Source organism: Cydia splendana, chromosome 21 (assembly GCF_910591565.1).
Source record: "Cydia splendana chromosome 21, ilCydSple1.2, whole genome shotgun sequence".
Lineage (NCBI taxonomy): Eukaryota > Metazoa > Arthropoda > Insecta > Lepidoptera > Tortricidae > Cydia > Cydia splendana.
Genome location: NC_085980.1, coordinates 2,718,185 through 2,740,770, shown reverse-complemented (window position 1 = coordinate 2,740,770; position 22,586 = coordinate 2,718,185). Strand labels below are relative to the sequence as shown.

General features: G+C 43.4%; 1 protein-coding gene across 1 annotated transcript; it reads right to left on the bottom strand.

The window, feature by feature from the left end:
* Positions 1-560: 560 nt before the first annotated feature.
* LOC134801179 (protein fem-1 homolog A) lies at positions 561-22,092 on the bottom strand. Its single transcript, XM_063773726.1, has 13 exons — positions 21,831-22,092; positions 20,551-20,701; positions 19,296-19,471; positions 18,194-18,311; positions 17,241-17,405; positions 13,103-13,319; positions 12,264-12,343; positions 11,647-11,714; positions 9,939-10,039; positions 9,558-9,677; positions 6,378-6,511; positions 3,517-3,691; positions 561-2,744 (listed from the first exon to the last, which is right to left on the bottom strand). Exons 1-13 carry the CDS (start codon positions 21,995-21,997, stop codon positions 2,431-2,433), a joined length of 1,986 nt encoding a protein of 661 aa, XP_063629796.1. The 5' UTR covers positions 21,998-22,092; the 3' UTR covers positions 561-2,430.
* Positions 22,093-22,586: the final 494 nt, after the last annotated feature.

Genomic DNA, 22,586 nt, shown 5'->3' with positions numbered 1-22,586 from the left:
GTTTGACAATATTACATAAAAAATTGCCAGGGGGGCTCGCGGGCCGCAAGTGCGAGGTACGCGGGCCGCAGCGGCCCGCGGGCCGCTTGTTGCCGACCGCTGATTTAAAGAATCAGCTCATAAAATTTCTCGGGAATCGGTTGAGAATTGAATTGTGCCCTGTAGCCTTGCCACAAGTTTGACGCTGATATATTTGTTAGCGTGTCTTACTTTCTGTGCATCTCGTTCGTACTGGCATATTAGTGCGAGCGAGATGTATAGAAAGTAAGTTACGCAAATGTTAGCGAATGTCAGTGTAAAACTCGTGGTAAGGCTACTGTAGAGAAGAGCCGTTCGTATGTCCATACGAAAGCATTTCTTCTCAAGCTGAAACGGAGACCTTCACTCACGCATCGGTCAAAAAGAAGCGACTTCACAATAATATGACATCATTTATGGTCTTCATGAATAATCGAAGACAAAACGTCTTAGCAGCAGTGTAAATAATAAATATAAATATTTAAGGCACAGAGATAAATATTGTATTTTAATTTTTAATGCATTTATGGAAATAAAACAAATTTTCGAACTAGTAACATGCAGTTTTATTTAATATCATGACAACGGGTAGTGAATAAATTTAGGTGTTTTTATTTCATAGTCTCATACATAGTGTGAAAGCCAATAATTAGGCTTTAAATTTGACAATTGCTCAGTACAAACTTACGGCCCGATTCGAACTTTAAGATACGTTAAATATTACGTCTAGATACGATATGGATTAGATATGTAAGTGGCAAAAATGACGTCTTTTTAAACAAACGCTTTCGACACTGACATATCGTATCTAGACGTAATATTTGACGTATCTTAAAATTCGAATCGGGCCGAGCGTGTGACGGTCACAGTATATGAAATATTCAGTAAATCAACGGTTATACTGCTACAATGTTACATGATACAGTATTACATGATTGGTTATTTTGGTAGGTACAATGATGGACCTAAAGCTCTGGTTTCCTGGGATAGCGGTGCCGTCATATAGCGGCCGTCTCCGTACAAAATACTACTCATTCATATTTAGCCGCATTATTTTGTAGGGAGACGGCACCGCAATTCTAGGAAAACAGAGCTTAAGAGTTACATAGCTCACAGCTAGTTCCAAAATCACCACATTTAAATATATCCGTGGTGGACAAAAGGGGAATTTATACCCGTCTCTGTCCCTACAATAGCAAAATCGAAACACAGGGAGACAGAAGAATTTCGACCGCGGTTGGCTCTTTCCCGATTTGTGAAAACTAGATTAATACTGAAAATATTTCATAGAAGTATTTAGAAAATCTAGTCTTATTCATATTTTTTTTTCTTAATTTTTTTTTATTGTTTTTTTTTATTTAGAAATGATTTTTTTTATTTCCCTTTAGGTACCTATACGATTTCGGAAATTGGATATATTAAATAAATGTGGTGATTTGGGATCAAAGGATCAAACGACGATAAAAATAAATTACATAATTTTTAACCTATAAATAATCGTTATATTTAAAATTTACAATTTGATCAATTTCAGTCTCTTATAACGAGATTTTTTCTAAAATATCACAAATATAGGTACCAATTAACGGTTTTTCAACAATCCTGCCGTTCGCGAATTTTTCTAAAGTTGCATACCTAATACAGTGGTTACATACAAGAATCTTACATATTTTTATTTATACATGTTGATTTGGGTACATAGTCCCAGGAAAGTACATAATACACCGAATATGATACATTACTAATACTTAGTGTTCCTGCAAACGTAAGTTTACCACGTCGGTGGAAAACAAGCATACGGTCCGCTTGATAGTAAGCGGCTACCATAGCTTATGGACGCGTGCAAGTCCAGGGTTATTACATGCGTGTTGCCGACCGAAGTAATGTAAATATAGTGACAACCATGGTATAATAATATACTCCGCCTGGTACTTTATTCCCGTCTTTTCTAGGTCACCTAACTGACACAAGCCTACGTCATCATGCGACAGCGCTATATGATAATATGCGATAGCGCTATATATAGCGGCCATGTTATTGTGACGTAGGCCTGTGTCACTCTGGGAATAGAAGACCATGTTTTATTAGACCATGGTGACAACAGTGTGGCACAGTTGACGTTTATGACACAAAATGGAATTGATTTGGGATTCCGATGTGACTAAATGGAAAACATGACAAAATTGTAACTGAAATGTGACAAAATGGTAGTGTGACAGATCTTGCGAGCAAGAAAAATGAAATTGTGACAAAATAGAATATTTTGCGAAGTAAATAAAAATTGTGAGAAAATATAAATGTTACATAATACTGTGACTAATTTTGAAAGTGACTAAATTGAAATTGTCACAAAACTGAAATGTGACAAATTAGAAATTGTGACAAAACGGAAAAGTGACAAGATGGAACAAACTAAGGGCGATGTAAATCCAAGAACTGCACTAGATGCCTAGGTATCATTGGGGAGTCTAACGCCAAGCCCGGCGCGTGCCTGCACAGAGCCCTAGCGGCCAGACACTTGAGCGTGACGTGCCGCAGCGGGCGCACCTGGCTGCCGGCGTTGAGCGCCAGCAGCTCGCGCGCCGAGTCGCCGAACTTGTTGGGCTGGTCGAGGTGCGCGCCGCCGGCTAGTAGGGCTTCCACTAGCGGCGAGCTGAAGTTGTACGGCAGCACGGCCACGTGCAGGGCCGTGCAGCGGGCCGTGTTGCGCCGCAGCGGGTCCGCTCCTGGAAGAATGAACACTGGTCACGGGCAGGGGCGTGGCTAGGCGAGGGCGTGGGCCGTCGCCCACGGCCTCGCGCCCCGAGGGGGGCCTGGGGTCCCTTTGTTTCCCATAAAGTTTTAAGTCGTAGCGTATTGTTTGTCATATTATCGTTAGTCATAAAACTGAAACCGTAAACTTTTCAGGATTTTCGTAAGGTTATCCTACAGATAGGTTAAGTTAGGTTTGTTTTATGGCAATCCTGAAAAGTGACGCGTTTCTGAACCAAATAAATTATGACTAACGAAAATGCGGGCAAACAAACAATGGAGACCCGGGGAGCCACGCGCGAGGCCCGTTCGGGCACTGTGAAAGAAAATGGCCTCGCTGATGTGATTTCGCCCACGGCTAGATTAGTTCACACTACGCCACTAGTCACGGGCGTTTTAAGAAAACCATATAGACTTGTTACATAACTGAAAAAAATGCAGGTGGACTGTATTAGGAACACAGCCGCAATGGTTTACGTGAAAGGTCGAAAGCTGAGCTTCGCGTAGGGCCGAAGCCTCGAAGCGTCCGAAAGAGACGCGTTTTAGTGTTAACGCAGAGAACAAACAAGTGCCAAAATACGAAGGCCGAACTTCCCGCACATCGACTTTCGGCCTAGCGTAGCTTTTCTCTTAACGCCCCTCTTGCGCCTACATTTTTCAAATTTAAGGTTTAAGGAATATGGATATGAGCGTACAGGCACTTTTACCTGACAAAGTTGACTTGCCAACTGCAATTGATGGTCTTACCTGCACCTAGTAATGCCCTAGCCAGACTCGCGCTAGGGAACAGGGCGCCTGCTTCCTCCCCACAATAAGAGGAACGGATGACTGTCAGGCGAGATACGGAGAGGTGGAGAAGTGTGTCGCAGGTGTGCGCTGAGCGGAGCTGGAGTTCGACTACGCGACGCATTCGACGGTGTGCCTGCGAAAAAAATACTTATAATTTTGTACCGCTACCACAGAATAAATAATAGTACTAGGTACAGAAGGTTCAGTCTGTAACAAAACGCGTCTATTACGACAAATATGACCGCCAGGTGGCGCAAGCTCGAGCAGGCGTCCGTTCCGTAGCGGTGCGCGGCAACTACTACTGCTAGACACCAAAATTGGTGCGGGCCGCATGTACTTGTAGCGACGCGACGAAATCGCGGAGTGAGCCACGCTTGCCGCTATTTAATTCAGCTGACAAATCAGCAGCTAGCATGTTGTGGAAAATTTTCGGTGTCTAGTACAAAAAAAAGTTTTAGAAGGGGTAGTGCCTTTTAAAATTTTATCAATTCAATACGGTTATTTCAGACACAACTGTCCATATACACACACAAAACATGCAACTTAAATTAAAAATAAACAAAGAACTAAAGTAACTTATTTGTGAAATTTATTTATTTAAACAATATAAACAAGAACAGGAATATAAAACTAAAAATAACTACAATTATAATAACCCCGTAACGCCGTAAGCTTGGTAATTAATGTGTAACTGTGAATTAGTTTTTCAAACGTTTGTCTTGTATAGATAAATAAAGTTTAATTTAATACAAAAAAAAAATTATAATAACTAAACCTACCTATCAAAATTTGGTGCCCTCGGGAGGGTGCCCAACACGCAGGCAGCGTTCCCGCTGGATTGCGATTGCAATTATCTGAGCCTTATATTAGTTAATTTAATTTTTGACAAGCAGTAACGTCTGCGTACTATACCGGAGGCCGTGGGTTCAGGTGTCACCCAGGACAGTAATGTTTCCACATTTAAATTTATTCTAAGCTTACCTATATAAGTTGTCATGTAATAGTTATTTGTTTCACTCGGGGGCAAAGTTGTTGTTTAACCGCTCGTGCTAAAATTGATACCCGAGCAAGCGAAAGATTTCAAACTTGAACCACGACCGTAGCGAGTGGTTCGAAAAATGGAATCTTGAGCGTTGCGAGGGTTTCAAAGCACAAAGGTTAAACAATATTTGCCCCCGAGTGAAAGACAACATTTTTTACCACACCAACCCGAAGCAAATATTAAATGTAAAATATCAAACAAAATCAAATCCAAATGAATGTTATTAAATATTTATCATCCAAAATCATCATTTAAAAGTCAATCTACCAGCAAACATAAGAAAACAACTTAAAATTTGCATTTGATTGCTTTGCCTCACATGTGAATAAAATGCAACTTTGCTATCAGTTTTTGAAGTGCAAAGTAAGCCTTTCCGAGCTGGTGTGGTGAAAATGTACTTATATGCGCCCGTTCTTCATGGGTTACTTTATATTGTTTAGGTGCGCGAGGCAGCGTAGCGCGCGGTCGAACGTGTGTCCGCCTGTTTCTTGAACACGGGACGTGGCACGAGCCATTCGCGGGCCTCTGAAAATGAATGTACTCACATGTGCCCGTTCTTCATCGGTAGTGGCAGTGTCGAGCATCAGGTGTAGGAGGTGCGCGAGGCACCGTAGCGCGCGGTCGAACGTGTCCGCTTGTTTCTTGAACACGGGACGTGGCACGAGCCATTCGCGGGCCTCTGAAAATGAATGTACTCACATGTGCCCGTTCTTCATCGGTAGTGGCAGTGTCGAGCATCAGGTGTAGGAGGTGCGCGAGGCACCGTAGCGCGCGGTCGAACGTGTCCGCTTGTTTCTTGAACACGGGACGTGGCACGAGCCATTCGCGGGCCTCTGAAAATGAATGTACTCACATGTGCCCGTTCTTCATCGGTAGTGGCAGTGTCGAGCATCAGGTGTAGGAGGTGCGCGAGGCACCGTAGCGCGCGGTCGAACGTGTCCGCTTGTTTCTTGAACACGGGACGTGGCACGAGCCATTCGCGGGCCTCTGAAAATGAATGTACTCACATGTGCCCGTTCTTCATCGGTAGTGGCAGTGTCGAGCATCAGGTGTAGGAGGTGCGCGAGGCACCGTAGCGCGCGGTCGAACGTGTCCGCTTGTTTCTTGAACACGGGACGTGGCACGAGCCATTCGCGGGCCTCTGAAAATGAATGTACTCACATGTGCCCGTTCTTCATCGGTAGTGGCAGTGTCGAGCATCAGGTGTAGGAGGTGCGCGAGGCACCGTAGCGCGCGGTCGAACGTGTCCGCTTGTTTCTTGAACACGGGACGTGGCACGAGCCATTCGCGGGCCTCTGAAAATGAATGTACTCACATGTGCCCGTTCTTCATCGGTAGTGGCAGTGTCGAGCATCAGGTGTAGGAGGTGCGCGAGGCACCGTAGCGCGCGGTCGAACGTGTCCGCTTGTTTCTTGAACACGGGACGTGGCACGAGCCATTCGCGGGCCTCTGAAAATGAATGTACTCACATGTGCCCGTTCTTCATCGGTAGTGGCAGTGTCGAGCATCAGGTGTAGGAGGTGCGCGAGGCACCGTAGCGCGCGGTCGAACGTGTCCGCTTGTTTCTTGAACACGGGACGTGGCACGAGCCATTCGCGGGCCTCTGAAAATGAATGTACTCACATGTGCCCGTTCTTCATCGGTAGTGGCAGTGTCGAGCATCAGGTGTAGGAGGTGCGCGAGGCACCGTAGCGCGCGGTCGAACGTGTCCGCTTGTTTCTTGAACACGGGACGTGGCACGAGCCATTCGCGGGCCTCTGAAAATGAATGTACTCACATGTGCCCGTTCTTCATCGGTAGTGGCAGTGTCGAGCATCAGGTGTAGGAGGTGCGCGAGGCACCGTAGCGCGCGGTCGAACGTGTCCGCTTGTTTCTTGAACACGGGACGTGGCACGAGCCATTCGCGGGCCTCTGAAAAACGCAACATGTCAGTATGATACATTTCATCCGTGAAAAACCCCAATTTTTATTAATATGTGAATGCACAGGCAGCTTAGCCTTTTGGATGCCAATGACCGATATATCCGCACCGCAGGTCCAACGCCAAAGACGGATAAATCGGTCACAGACCACAGAGCAACATAGACCTACGTGCATATGCATAAAGTTCAATTTCAGTTTTGACACTTCGGTGACGTGGCGTCCGAGTGACAGCTTTTGTGTTTGACACGGCGTCGCAAAGGTTAAAGCTGATACGTGCACATCAATGTCCACTTGTGTTTTGTAGTCTACGAAAGTGTTCATCGAGTTTGTTTTTAAAAGAGTTTATCGAAGGTGCACTGATTTGTGATTTTTAATCTACAGACAGAGTTATGGCGTCATCGTCGTTGCTTCGTTCTTGGTCCGTTTTAAGTATGATTCCCACCGAATGCAGGAAGTCGGCGCGCATTTTACACTTGTACGGCCGCAAGCCGGTCGGCTCCTCGCGGACGCGACCGGCTCCGGTCGGATTCAATCACTTATGCCATACATAATTTATAGGCACATTAATAATGCGCTCCGGCGCGGCCCGACTCCAGCCGGTCGGTGGGAATCGTATCGTCTGTTGACAAAAGATTCTTTGTTTTGCTTTGCCATGAGGCCCATGACTGAATGTCTGATCGTCTGTCTACTGCTTAGGTCACTCAAGCTTAGAACTATGAAAGTACAATTTTTCTATGTACATATATTATGTCGACAAAGAAGCGCTGGTGGCCTAGCGGTAAGAGCGTGCGACTTTCAATCCGAAGGTCGGTCCGGAGGTCGCGGGTTCAAACCCCGGCTCGTACCAATGAGTTTTTCGGAACTTATGTACGAAATATCATTTGATATTTACCAGTTGCTTTTCGGTGAAGGAACGGAAAGGAAGGAAAGGAAAAGGAAGGAAGGAAGAAAGGCACATCGTGAGGAAATCGGACTAATCCCATTAAGTTTACCCTCTGGGTTGGAAGGTCATATGGCAGTCGCTTTCGTAAAAACTACTGTACTAGTGTAACGTCAATTATTGTGATTAGTTGTCAAGCCTCTTTCCCTATGAGTTTATTTTTTCAATTCAGATACAATTTACGACATGTGTCTAAGTTGCCTAGAATAGCATCAACAAATAATGTAACAATAGTTACCAGGTAACGCGTTCACCAGCAGCTCCGCAATGTGTACTACATCTTCATGTGGCTGGGCGGGGAGCGCGCCGCGTGCGTCGAGCAGCAACCGCGTCAGGCACGCTGTGTGGCATGTATCTAAACAATGTAACAATAGTTACCAGGTAACGCGTTCACCAGCAGTTCAGCAATGTGTACCACATCTTCATGTGGCTGGGCGGGGAGCGCGCCGCGTGCGTCGAGCAGCAACCGCGTCAGGGCGCACGCTGTGTGGCATGTATCTAAACAATGTAACAATAGTTACCAGGTAACGCGTTCACCAGCAGCTCGGCAATGTGTACCACATCTTCATGTGGCTGGGCGGGGAGCGCGCCGCGTGCGTCGAGCAGCAACCGCGTCAGGGCGCACGCTGTGTGGCATGTATCTAAACAATGTAACAATAGTTACCAGGTAACGCGTTCACCAGCAGCTCGGCAATGTGTACCACATCTTCATGTGGCTGGGCGGGGAGCGCGCCGCGTGCGTCGAGCAGCAACCGCGTCAGCGCGCACGCTGTGTGGCATGTATCTAAACAATGTAACAATAGTTACCAGGTAACGCGTTCACCAGCAGTTCAGCAATGTGTACCACATCTTCATGTGGCTGGGCGGGGAGCGCGCCGCGTGCGTCGAGCAGCAACCGCGTCAGGGCGCACGCTGTGTGGCATGTATCTAAACAATGTAACAATAGTTACCAGGTAACGCGTTCACCAGCAGCTCGGCAATGTGTACCACGTCTTCATGTGGCTGGGCGGGGAGCGCGCCGCGTGCGTCGAGCAGCAACCGCGTCAGCGCGCACGCTGTGTGGCATGTATCTAAACAATGTAACAATAGTTACCAGGTAACGCGTTCACCAGCAGTTCAGCAATGTGTACCACATCTTCATGTGGCTGGGCGGGGAGCGCGCCGCGTGCGTCGAGCAGCAACCGCGTCAGGGCGCACGCTGTGTGGCATGTATCTAAACAATGTAACAATAGTTACCAGGTAACGCGTTCACCAGCAGCTCGGCAATGTGTACCACATCTTCATGTGGCTGGGCGGGGAGCGCGCCGCGTGCGTCGAGCAGCAACCGCGTCAGGGCGCACGCTGTGTGGCATGTATCTAAACAATGTAACAATAGTTACCAGGTAACGCGTTCACCAGCAGCTCGGCAATGTGTACCACATCTTCATGTGGCTGGGCGGGGAGCGCGCCGCGTGCGTCGAGCAGCAACCGCGTCAGGGCGCACGCTGTGTGGCATGTATCTAAACAATGTAACAATAGTTACCAGGTAACGCGTTCACCAGCAGCTCGGCAATGTGTACCACGTCTTCATGTGGCTGGGCGGGGAGCGCGCCGCGTGCGTCGAGCAGCAACCGCGTCAGCGCGCACGCTGTGTGGCATGTATCTAAACAATGTAACAATAGTTACCAGGTAACGCGTTCACCAGCAGTTCAGCAATGTGTACCACATCTTCATGTGGCTGGGCGGGGAGCGCGCCGCGTGCGTCGAGCAGCAACCGCGTCAGGGCGCACGCTGTGTGGCATGTATCTAAACAATGTAACAATAGTTACCAGGTAACGCGTTCACCAGCAGCTCGGCAATGTGTACCACGTCTTCATGTGGCTGGGCGGGGAGCGCGCCGCGTGCGTCGAGCAGCAACCGCGTCAGCGCGCACGCTGTGTGGCATGTATCTAAACAATGTAACAATAGTTACCAGGTAACGCGTTCACCAGCAGTTCAGCAATGTGTACCACATCTTCATGTGGCTGGGCGGGGAGCGCGCCGCGTGCGTCGAGCAGCAACCGCGTCAGGGCGCACGCTGTGTGGCATGTATCTAAACAATGTAACAATAGTTACCAGGTAACGCGTTCACCAGCAGCTCGGCAATGTGTACCACATCTTCATGTGGCTGGGCGGGGAGCGCGCCGCGTGCGTCGAGCAGCAACCGCGTCAGCGCGCACGCTGTGTGGCATGTATCTAAACAATATGAAGTAACATAATAGTTATTTATTTATTTAAATATGAAACAAACGGTCTTACAAAAAATATTGTTACGGTTTCTTCTCTTAATCTAGACATATAGTTTTCATTTTTTTTAAATACCTAAAGATTACAGACTATACGTTGTTTTACCGGCTATAAATAACTGAGTTTTAGCTTAGCCAGCCAGTCACGAGCATGTACGCTTTACAATTTTCCTAAATCCTCATATAATTTAATGAACTACGAGTATCTTACCAGGGTACAGAATAGAATCCTTTTCGAGCCGTATCTCGAGCGCCCAAGTCCATAAGTCGATGCAGCGCTGGTAACGGAAAGAGTCTGCGTACGATGCTCCACTATAAAAAATATGGAAGAATTAGAAGAAAATTGACATTTCTTTATTATGATAAAAACTAGTGACCAGCCCCGGCTTCGCACGGGTACCTAAACCTTAACAAATGATACTAAACCTCAAGAATCGCTCTATTGATACGTGAAAACCGCATGAAAATCCGTTCAGTAGTTTTGGAGTTTATCACGAACATACATACACACAAACAGACAGACGCGGCGGGGGACTTTGTTTTATAAGGTGTAGTGATAGAAAACATAAACTATGGATGGAACTAAAAATTACAATATATATTATGGAGTAACTTATTTTAATATTACGAGTTTGACGTGGCTGGGGAAATCCCTCCATAGGTATAGCCTATCCGAAATCTAAGATAAATTTCGCCATAGATTTACTATGGCGTACTCGATCTTAGAAAAGTGGGCAGACTATATCGCAAAAAAAGTATTTTTATGAATTTCCAGACTATTTCACTGTTCTCTTTAAATGATGTTTCTCATAAGCCAATAGACTAATTAGAAATCCCCATTGCAATGACATATTACGGAAACCATAAGTTTCTACGAATTCTAAATAAATATCCAAGAATTTTTTATTTATCAGAATAAAAGCAATACATAATATTTTAATTTTTGAAGAAGGGTCAACTTGGCAGAACACAGAACAAGATGGCAGGATATAGTGCTAAAGGACATGAGTGAGTGCAAGTTATCCGAGGACGATGTCGTGGACAGGGCGAAGTGGAGAAGGTTACCCAGGAAAGCTGACCCCACTACCATGGGGGATAGATAGCTAGGAAGAGAGAGAGAAGAAGGGTCAACTTCTTTATGTTCTTACTAGTGATGTACCGACTATTGATTTGGCCGACTAGCCGACTAATCGGCGCTCGAATGGCCGATTAGTCGGCTAGTCGGCCAGATCATTAGTTTCGTATAAGTTCAGGTGAAAAACAATAGTTTTGCTCCTTTGGTTGCGGTATTCATCATATTAGCTTGGCTAAAAGGTGTTCTTTACACGTTCAAAGACCTATCACAAGAATCCTCGTTCAATTTCTGTCTTTTATTTTGCGATACTGAGCAGACCGTCAGTAGGTACAGTTTGTAGGAGGTATTTCCAAGGCTCTATTTCCCATACGTAGTCGCCAGTTAAGTACCTATCCCCTGTGGTCAGCGTCTTTACGAGCAACGTGCCCTGTCTGTCTCTAAATTTTGCAATAATATACCTAAATAGTTCCCCATAAAAAACTGTATAGTAATAAAATTATTTAACTATCAAACTTGCCCATGAAATTACACGAGAATGAGTTGAGATCGACCTGTAGAGGAAAACACCAGCCCACCAACATACGATAACGATCAAACGGTCAATTATATGAAAAAAAAGTTTTCGTATGCACCCTAAATAGGTATTTTAGTAAAATAGACATAAAACATATGGTAAATATTGACTGTTGATTTTTTTTTCTTCTGTTATTCTTTCACTAATTAAGTGCCGACTAATCGGCCATTTTTGCCGACTAGTCGCCGACTAATCGCCGACTACAAATGTGGCCGGATAATCGGCTTTCCCGACTAGTCGGCGACTAGTCGGTACATCCCTAGTTCTTACCGGTACATGAGTCGAAAGACGTGTTCTTTGTGTTCCTTGCCCAACACGCGGCAGCACACCAGCAGGGCCTGATGATAGGTTTATAGATCAACATATGTTTAGGTATCTTAGTGCCACTATAGTTCGTTTTTTTTGCATTAGAAATAAGGTAAGTAAACAATCTTGATGTGTCTTTTTATTGAAAAACGCGTTTTAAAAATAAGTCACGGCAAATATGTAACAATTAAGAAAGAAAGAAAGAAAAATACGAACTATAGGAAGAAAGCCTGATTCAATAGGATTCAATATTCAAATTAGGTATTCTTTCTTCTAGCAACATTTTTGAATCGTCGATTACAAACATAATTTTAAGATTTGGTATGCATGAAGGTACAAATAAGTAGAAGTGGACACAAAATGACTTCGTTTTTAGAAAAACATAACTGTCAATGAATAACACATCTTCATTTCAGTACAATTAGAAGTTATAGTAGGTATGCATATTTTTCATGCTATCTTCTAGAGAGGAAATTACTTTCAATATGTGTTAAGGATGGTAGCCTTAGGCCTTACTAAGGTTATTTTCCATGATTTTCAACATAAGAATCTGTATAACTGCCATAAATAGTTTAACCAACCTGTATGCGCAGAGTGTCGGCGTCGGCCGCGCACGCTTCTAGTTCTGCCATAGTGCGCCATTCGCGCATATATAGCAGGGCTTTACGCGGCTCCTAGAAAAAATAAAAAGCTAAACTCTAGTATTAACTCAGAGGGTGAATTAATATTATTCGATGAATTTCTTGTCGTCCTTAAAATAAATTCTTCTTCTTCTTCCTCGACTCCTCATGACTGAGGGTCGCGACCACATGAGGTCGTTATTTTCGCACCAAGGTTTCCATTCTGCAAGATTTTCCGCCTTCCTAATAATAGGCGCCTGTGTAGATCCCTGGCAGGCCTTCTTTACAGTGTCCACCCAGCGGGTTGGTGGATAAATGAAAATGGAGAGATGGATAAATTAAAGTGGAAAATAAATTAGTACCTTTGAAAATGCAACGCAACATGGCAAAGGCTAAATATAATTTTATGAGGGTATGTCATTCTTTCTATATGATCAACTATTTCTTACTGATATTCAGGTACTTTAGGCACGTATTGTCCCGTAGCGTGCCTCAGAGCAGTGGCTCGTCGCCAAGCAGCAAGACAGGCAGACACATCGTTGAATTCGTCCAATTGAGTAGCTCCTAACAACTCATATACTTTAACTAGACACAGGGGGCTAGGTTAACCTTTTTCTAGTATTTTTGTTGGTATTTATTTACCTGCTCAGGTACTTTAGGCACGTATTGTCCCGTGGCATACCTCAGAGCAGTGGCTCGTCGCCAAGCCGCCAGACAGGCCGACACATCGTTGAATTCGTCCAGTTGAGTGGCTCCTAACAATTCATCTACGTAAACTAGACATAGGGGACTGGGTTTACCTTTTTCTAGTATTTTTTGTCGGTATTTATTTACCTGTTCAGGTACTTTAGGCACGTATTGTCCCGTAGCGTGCCTCAGAGCAGTGGCTCGTCGCCAAGCAGCCAGACAGGCGGATACATCGTTGAATTCGTCCAATTGTGTGGCTCCTAACAATTCGTATGCGTCGGCGAGACGGGAGGGGCCGTAGCGGACGCGCGCCGCTAACAGTGCCACCACCTGGTGAGAGGGTATAGTTATCGACTGTTTAAAGAACCTGGAAAATATGGAATAAGATAAACATTTATAGCCTCAAAAGACCCCGCAGCAAACATAGGGAAAAAGTAGTTTCAGTCAAATTCTTTCCTAAAATCGATACCTTGTGATTGTGACACAGACAGACAGTTGCTGATGTTATAATTTTCAAAAAATAAGTATGCTGCATATATTTTGTATGAAACAACTAAATTGATTATTTCTAAATTCTGAGAGAGTAGTGCCCATACAAAAAATATATCGAGAATCATGAATCTACATCATACTAAGATTTTGTGAGATTTGACTGAAACCACTTTTTCCTTATGTTTACTGCGGGGTCCTTTTCTTGCAATTCTACATTTAGAAAACAGTTTACTTGTACCTGTCAAAATGCCCAGCCTAATCAGTTGAAAGTAGAGTTATATGAGAAAACTATTTTTATAAGTTGTAGAACACTACACAATGGGGTGAAAATGGGGCTGGCCGGTCGAAGTATTAAGCAGATGGCGCCATCATAGCTTGCCCTGTCAATCCCTAGAATTGTGTCAAATTTTTGTTTTTTTAATGCCCTTGTAGGCAACTCACATAACGTGATTACGTAATTATTATTATTACAAGTAATATTATGTAATCATTTATACATTTATATATAACATAAACATGCACACACACTGACATCTTGCCGTGTCGGATGACGTACGCACGCCGGTCGTGCTGTGGAAACCCGGCCACGGAACTGGTTTATGTTGTTGTCGAGTGCGCCCGCGCTGCACTCACGCCAGCCAGTCATGATTCGGCCTTTGTTTTATGACTTGCTGTCGCTTGATATTAATTTGTATTTTTTGCTTTCGCGCTTGTGTTATTTGTTATTTGTGTTTGCTTAAAAACTGTGCTTTCGCTGTGTACTATTCTAACAGACTTTCTTCCTCCTTCATGTGAACTTTTTGTGTTGTATTTGTGAAATATAAAAACTGTCAAAACATCTGGATTTTTACTGCTACACTAACCGGACGATATAAGTAGAAGGTAATAGAAGACACTATAATTCTACAACTGGTGACCCTGAGCAAGAACATTTATTGATAATATGGCTGGTGGAGATGACAAAACCGTCACCGGCGGTAATGGCGGCGAGCAAGCGCAACAAAATAACGGAAGATCCCGGTCCCGTTCGCGCGGAAGACGCGACCAGCGTAGCCCCACCCGCTCGTCTACTAGCCGATCCATGTCAAACTACAGACGAATTCCAGTATGTTGGTATCATCATAAGTATGGTAGCCAAGCGAAGCAATGCATTAAACCATGTGACTACGCAGCGGGAAACGGGCAGGGCAGTCGATAATGGCGACGAACGATTGCCGTATTGCACCTGGTCGCCTCTTCATCACCGACCGCAGATCGAAGGTACAGTTCCTCGTGGACACTGGAAGCGACTTATGTGTTTTTCCACGATCTGCCCTTCGCGGCCGTCGACCGAAGACTGATTACCAGCTGTGCGCGGCTAATGGCACACCAATAGAGACTTATGGTTACGTGCAGTTCAATTTAGATTTTGGTCTCCGTCGCGATTTGGTATGGCGATTTGTGGTTGCCGACGTCACAAAAGCAATAATAGGTGTTGATTTTCTCTTTTATTATAGCTTAATTGTAGATGTCCGTCATAAACGGCTTTTAGATCAAACTACTAATATTTCAACTACAGCATGTATCAGTTTATCACATGCTGCAATTTCGAGTGTCAAAATCATGACCGGTGATAGCAAATTTCATGCAATTCTTTCTGAATTTCCGGAAATTACACGGCCGTCGGGCGTACCTCAACCTAACAACACTGTACACAAAACCGTACACCACATCAGAACGACACCCGGTCCCCCAGTGTCCTCTGCTCCCCGCAGGCTAGCTCCAGACAAACACAAAATCGCTAAAGCTGAGTTTGACGCGATGCTAGCAAATGGCACAGCACGTTTATCCGATAGCCCCTGGTCATCTCCGTTACACAAAAAAAAAAAAAAAAAAATACAAATTAATATCAAGCGACAGCAAGTCATAAAACAAAGGCCGAATCATGACTGGCTGGCGTGAGTGCAGCGCGGGCGCACTCGACAACAACATAAACCAGTTCCGTGGCCGGGTTTCCACAGCACGACCGGCGTGCGTACGTCATCCGACACGGCAAGATGTCAGTGTGTGTGCATGTTTATGTTATATATAAATGTATAAATAATTACATAATATTACTTGTAATAATAATAATTACGTAATCACGTTATGTGAGTTGCCTACACCCTGGATGCCAGCTCTTTAAGCCAAATCTCATAGAAAAAGGGGCAAGCTATGATGGCGCCATCTATGCAAACCTTTGACAGTTGCCAACCCCATTGGGTTGAAAGTTTTCAACTGTTTTTACGCGGACACAGACAGACACAGGGGGAGGTTAGTTAAAGATAGCGAAATAAAAAGTATATATGATGCGTATAGCGCTTTATCGTCCACCTTAGAGCATTTAGTAACTGGAGATGTCATCGCTGTCATTTTACGAAACAGTCTGCCGATTTTTGCGGGGGAGGGGACGTCAAATGTATTGCTATTTCTACATGAGTAGCCATGTTAGTCCATACAAAAGTTTGCACAATTGTGCAAGTTTTTCGGCAGAGGGGTAAGCTCTTAATGGCCACTCCAGTTATTAAATGCTCTAAGTCGTCCACGGAAGCAGAATATATGCCAGTAGGTTATTTACACTGATTATCTCTAAGATAGCAAGTGTCCTTCGTACATGATTCAAGTGAAGGACGATTACCTTTATAGGTGACCAGGGTAATCTTGTAAGGTCATCTAATCCTCTACGAATAACCATTATTCTATTGTTTACTTTACTTGATTAGTAATCTTCTGAACTAATCAAAGTAGCATTATCGTTCAGCGAAGCAGAGTACATGGCGATGAAATATCAGTCATATGAAAGGTAATGTATATTAAATTGGGTTATTTGGTTAAATATTAAAATAGGTGTTGCTTACGCAATGCCAACCATCATGTTAACATTAAGATTGTCATTTTCTTTAAGACTGTCCCCTATTAGGTAACTCACATTTATAGACGGGTCTAACGCGAAATTTATTCAATTAGGTACCTTTATTTACCGACGTTTCGACACAGTCCACCACCAGTGAAACCTGTGTCGGAACGTCGGTAAATAAAGGTAATTGAATAAATTTCGCGTTAGAGCCGTCTATAAATGTGAATTAATGTTTTCAAATCGCGAAAGTTTTAAATATTATAGATTGGCCCCTGTTTGGTTTGTTAGTATATTTTACCTGACTAGCTCCCTTCAGAGCTGTAGTTCGCAGTGCACGGATCGACACCTCTAGCTAGAAGTAGACGCTCAGTGGCTGGACAGTGCCCTTGGATCGCATTTGACCTTGTCGTCTACAGAAGTAGAGTAAATGGCGCGATCATCTGACACTATACATTTTGTCCTCTCTTTAGAGGGTCATGAACATATAAATATTAGTATTTTATACCTGACTAGCTCCTTTTAAAGCAGCAGTGCGTAGAGCAAGGTTTTAAGGAAATATACTGTAAAAGCATTACAATTGGTGCCGTGACCACGATACTTTTACGACAATGAGGAAATAACGAACAAGATATGACAACTATACTGACTATTTTTTACCTGACTAGCTACAATTCAGGGCAGCGGTGCGTAGAGCACCGTCACCGGCTCGAGAAGTAAGGACATCACCTCTACCGAACAGTAGACGCGCTGTATCTAGATAGCACCCTATGATCTCACCTGACTGGCTTCAGTTAAAGCAATAACTGCAACCTTATCGTCTGCAGAATATATGTCGATATCTGACACTAATAATGTCCCCTGTTTGGTTTGTTAGTATATTTTACCTGACTAGCTCCCTTCAGAGCGGCAGTACGTAACGCATCGTCACCGGCTCGAGAAGTAAGGCGCGGGTCGGCGCCTCTTGCTAGCAGTAGACGCGCAGTTTCTAAGCGGTGCTCTTGGATCGCGTAGTGCAGGGCGGTTTTGTGTTGCATGTCTGTTGCATCGACCTGAGAGAAAATCAGCATAGTTAGTTTCATCATCTCCTCCTATCTGATTTCGGCCACAGCGACTGCGTTCTACCGCTGAGAGCGTCGCCGGTGCGCTCTCAGGTGACTGACATCAAACAAATAACCGACCACACTCACTGCAAGTCAGCACCCCTCCGACATAATTGTAAAGTATGCCCACAGGTGGTCTGGCCTTTAGCTTGTCGCGCTTAGCGCCTAGCTTCAAACTGACGCACCTGCGTATTCACAATATGCCTCCAACTATTATAGAATAGTAGCTTATGGAGAGTATGGGGTTGCTCAGAAAGAATTTCTTTTTTATAATAGATAAAATCGTGACATGGCAAACTTAAGTACTTAGTGATTTTTAGTTCATTTGAATATTTAAACAGTTTGTGCAAAATATAGCTTTAACTTTTTTGCAAGATGTTAGAATATCTCCCTTATAAAATTATACCAAATCGGAAAATATCTCGTCTAAAAATGTCGACTGATATCCATTCTTTGACAGTTCCCGAGGCGGGATATGGGGTTTTGCGAACTAATTAATGACATTTTTATCATGACACCTGGCTCACTCCGCGATTTAGTCGCTTTGCAACAGGTAGCCACAAGTACATCCGTCCCACACCAATTTTGGTGGCTAGCCATAAGCCGCGCGTAGCGCTGTCGCCACCTAGCGGTCATATCTGTCCTAATCGTAACAGACGCGTTTTGTTAGAGAGTGGATCTTCTGTACCTAGTACTATTATTTATTCTGTGATCATGGCAAACTTTGCAATGCTCACCTCAGCTCCATGGTCTATGAGATACGTGCAAAGCCGCAACGATTGTACAGAATTAATGAGACACGTCCCGCCATTGTGATTCGGCCGGTGTATGTCGGCACCGCGTTCCACTAAGAATCTGTAACAATAATTATTGAGTAAAATCTTTGAACAGTCGACGTCTAAAATATGTTTACACTTTTGCATCTTACTCCTTAGTCCTTTGCAATAAGGCGTAAATTGTAAACATAATCTTTGACGTCGAATGAACATTTTGAAGACTAGGAAAAATTATTAAAACTAGGATGGAATTATTCTCACCTTTATAACTTGTTTTTAGGGTTCCGTATCCAAAGGGTAAAACGGGACCCTATTACTAAGACTTCGCTATCCGTCCGTCCGTCCGTCCGTCCGTCTGTCTGTCACCAGGCTGTATCTCACGAACCGTGATCGCTAGACAGTTGAAATTTTCACAGATGATGTATTTCTGTTGCCGCTATAACAACAAATACTAAAAACAGAATAAAATAAAGATTTAAATGGGGCTCCCATACAACAAACGTGATTTTTGACCAAAGTTAAGCAACGTCGGGCGTGGTCAGTACTTGGATGGGTGACCGTTTTTTTTGCATTTTTTTTTGTTTTTTTTTTGTATTATGGTACGGAACCCTACGTGCGCGAGTCCGACTCGCACTTGCCCGGTTTTTTTATTTGCACTAGTTGAGTAAAGAGATAAATTTAATTAAGTTTGTCTCTGAATTGTGTCGCTTAGCTTCAAACTCCGGTAAATGCATTCGATCCTCTCAGCAAATATCTACCCTATTGCCTTTTCTCAGTACCAAAATCGCATAATCTGACAGACTCTTAACTATATGGCGGGGTATCTGACAGCCATTGATCCTCACATCATGGGCTCTTTTTACAGCAATCATTGCAACCTTACCATTCACAAAAGCAGAGTATACATAGAGTCTGTGCTGAAAGAGAAGAGTCGTGGAATGTATTGGGTCTAATACATTCTCGACTCTTCTCTTTCCGAACAGACTCTATGAGGCTATCATTTCACACTATGAAAACTATAAAAGTATAAATGTAACATTTGGTTTGTTTTAGCTTGCCGTACTTGACTATGTCGAGGTGCGTCATGAAGCAGGCGCTCCGGACGGGGGTAGACCCAGAGTCCGAGCCAGCATCAAGTTTAGCGCCGGCGTCGGCCAAAGCCCGGAGCACGGGCAGGTGCCCGGCGACCGCGGCGCACCAGAGCGCTGTCACGCAGTGGACTGAGCGCTCGTCTGGGACCTGGGAATGAAGCAAGTGAAAGAAATTACATTAAAATTGTGTCATTGAAAATTTTTTTCTGCCCTCCGGCCTGGAAAGCGTCAACTTTTGGCCTGCTGCGCTTGCAGGCTCTGTTGAACCGACAAATAGTATACACACCTCTGCCCGGGGGCCAGTAAATAAAAAAGCCTCAGATCACATATATACGGACAATAACTACATAAGATCTATATTGAATTTTGTCAAATAAGCGTGCGGAAATGTTGTCGTATAATAATAGGCCGCGAAATACCGCGTTGCGCTCGCTTTTGATGCGCCGGTAATGGATGTTCGTATAACATTGATGGTCTAGGCCGGCAACGTGACCTTGAACGCGCGTCACGCACCGCATCCTAAATTTAACTTTTAGCTTATTTATTTATTTTATTTAATCTTTATTGCACAAGGAAAATACAAATGTACAAAAGGCGGGCTTAATGCTACAAGGCTTTCTCTACCAGTCAACCTTCGGGCAAAGCAGATAACTTGTAGGCGGTGCAACAATACAATACAATACAACATGTTGTGATTACAAACAAAGTAGGTACTTTTACTAATGAAATGAGGAGATCCGTAGACGAACTAAAGTCACCGACATAGCCCACCGGATTAGCAAGCTGAAGTGGCAATGGGCAGGCCACATTGGACGCAGAGAAGATGGCCGATGGGGTCGAAAAGTGCTCGAGTGGAGACCACGGACTAGCAAGCGCAGCGTAGGACGTCCACCCACAAGATGGACAGACGATCTTGTTAAGGTCGCCGGAAGACGCTGGATGCGGGTCGCTTCCAACCGGCACGTATGGAGGTCCAAGGGGGAGGCCTATGTTCAGCAGTGGACGTCTTATGGCTGAGATGATGATGATGATGAGGTACTTTTACACAACAGGTACAACAGGTAGGTTTTTTTATTTATTTTTATTAGGTTTAGGTTCTATTTCCACGTATTATTTGAGAAGAGCACTATAGAAAGTTAATAATAGGATTTTCTGGTCCTAGTCGGTCGGCCGCGGACCTATAGAATGATATGATGATGATGACAGATGATTGTGGCTTACCCTCACCTCGTAAACGCCGCGCTGCTCCAGATCCGCGTTGCACACGTGGACGAGATACTCCACTGCCTCCAGGTTGCCGCGCCGGCAGGCTATGAAGAGGGGAGCGCAGCCGTCGCGAGTACGGGAGCAGAGGAGGCGCCGGTCATCGGGGGATAGTCTGCATGGTTGTGGAAAAATCTTGTTTGAAAAACAACCTTTTGCTTTTGTTTCCAGTCACATTTTATTTCAGAAAAAAATAATTTGGTTTTTGCTGTCACTTGTGATTTTGAAAGTGTCCACTATCCTCTTTAAGGTGGTTCAATCTCCATACAAAAAAAGAATTGCGTTTTATCAAGTCATATAATATTTAGAAGATTCGAAAGTAGATAGATGTGCACATATTTATGTAGTAAGTGTGTGTAATGACTTACTAAAATGCAATTGTTTTTTGTATGGAGACCGAACCACCTTAAGGGACTGTTCTAAAAGGCACATATTGTTAAAGCCCATATCACACTTGTGGATCATTAGGCATACTTAATTCATATTAAGATGATCTTTTTTTTACCTTTTTATTTATTGATTTCTTCAAAGATTATTATTTACAAAGTAGGCTAAATGTTTTTTGTTTAAGTAGAATGAGTTGGTTTTCTGTTATTCATATGAGATTCTTTTGAAGCCCTTTTGGAGCCCTCTAATAGACTGTTGCGGGTTGATTTTCATTCAATGTAAATTTTTGTTACATGTTATTTTTAGGTCTAAATGGGATTTATTTATTATTATTTATTTATTTTCAATCATGTGCGGCTCACAGCGGAAACCAAACGCCAGAACATGGAAAAAACATGTCAATTGACAAACATACAGATTAATATTTTACAAATACACAAGACAAGTAAAAAGACACAGACAAGTAAACAAAAAAGAAACAATTCAAAATCATTAAACATAATAATATCTACATTTTATATTCTGGCATATCTCCCAACAGCTTTAGTCTAGGAACGTCCGATAAAAACAATTAAATATTGGGATATTTTTGAGTACAATAAGCCTTACAGGATATAGCAGATCTTACTATACCGGTTTATGACAGTTATTTATACTATAATTCAAGATAGCATAGATTTTATTCATAGCTACATATTACAAATTATATATGCGATAGTTTGTGATAGAGTATACTTACACAGGATATGAATCTTTTACATTCCTTACTCATGACAAAAATAACTAAGTATACCATATTGATGCATAGTTAATATCGGGTAGATATATATTAAATTAATTTTATGGACGGTAGTTACCTTTCAAGTGCTGTTCTCAGCCGTGCCGAGAGCCTTGCGCCCGGCGCAGAGTGTTTGACCTCCTGCATAAGATCATTGTAAAGGACCCCGTACGTATCCGAAGCTTTCCAAGCCGTCAGCCTCACTATATCGCTGACACACTCCGTCTCCGTCTCCTCGTCCCACATGATTATGTTTAACTATTCTTTCTGATACGATGAGAAAAAATGCGAAATGATTCGAGTTCAAAACAAATAGGAAATCAATCAATCACAACACAAAGGAGTCATTTGACATTTGTGCAAAAGTTATTTTCACGTTTTGGCAATCCGTTTCGCATTTTTTTGCTTTTCTTGTAAGAATGAACCTTTTCTAATTAGTAGCCCAAATAGTATATTATTAACAGGAATCATTTAATACTTAGTCAACTGCCTATTATTTTATTCTAAAATATGAATTGTTTGTAAAATGAAATACAGACACTATAATAGAAAAAATACATTAAAACCACGTGAAATGAACTGATTGATCGGTGTATGAATAGATAGGAATAAAAAGCGTTCCGTTTATTCTTATGTAATTTACGACCCGGTTTTAAATATCTGTACACCTTTTGCATAACCGTGAAATTTCATTGAATTCCTAGTTGATTTGAATTTAATTGCTTTTTATAATTGCTCCATCTTTGCTCAATAATTCATTTAATGTAACTGCATCTTATGATGCGAATTGAGAACTAAACGCTTTTTTTACTGTTTCCACATGTCACATTGACAT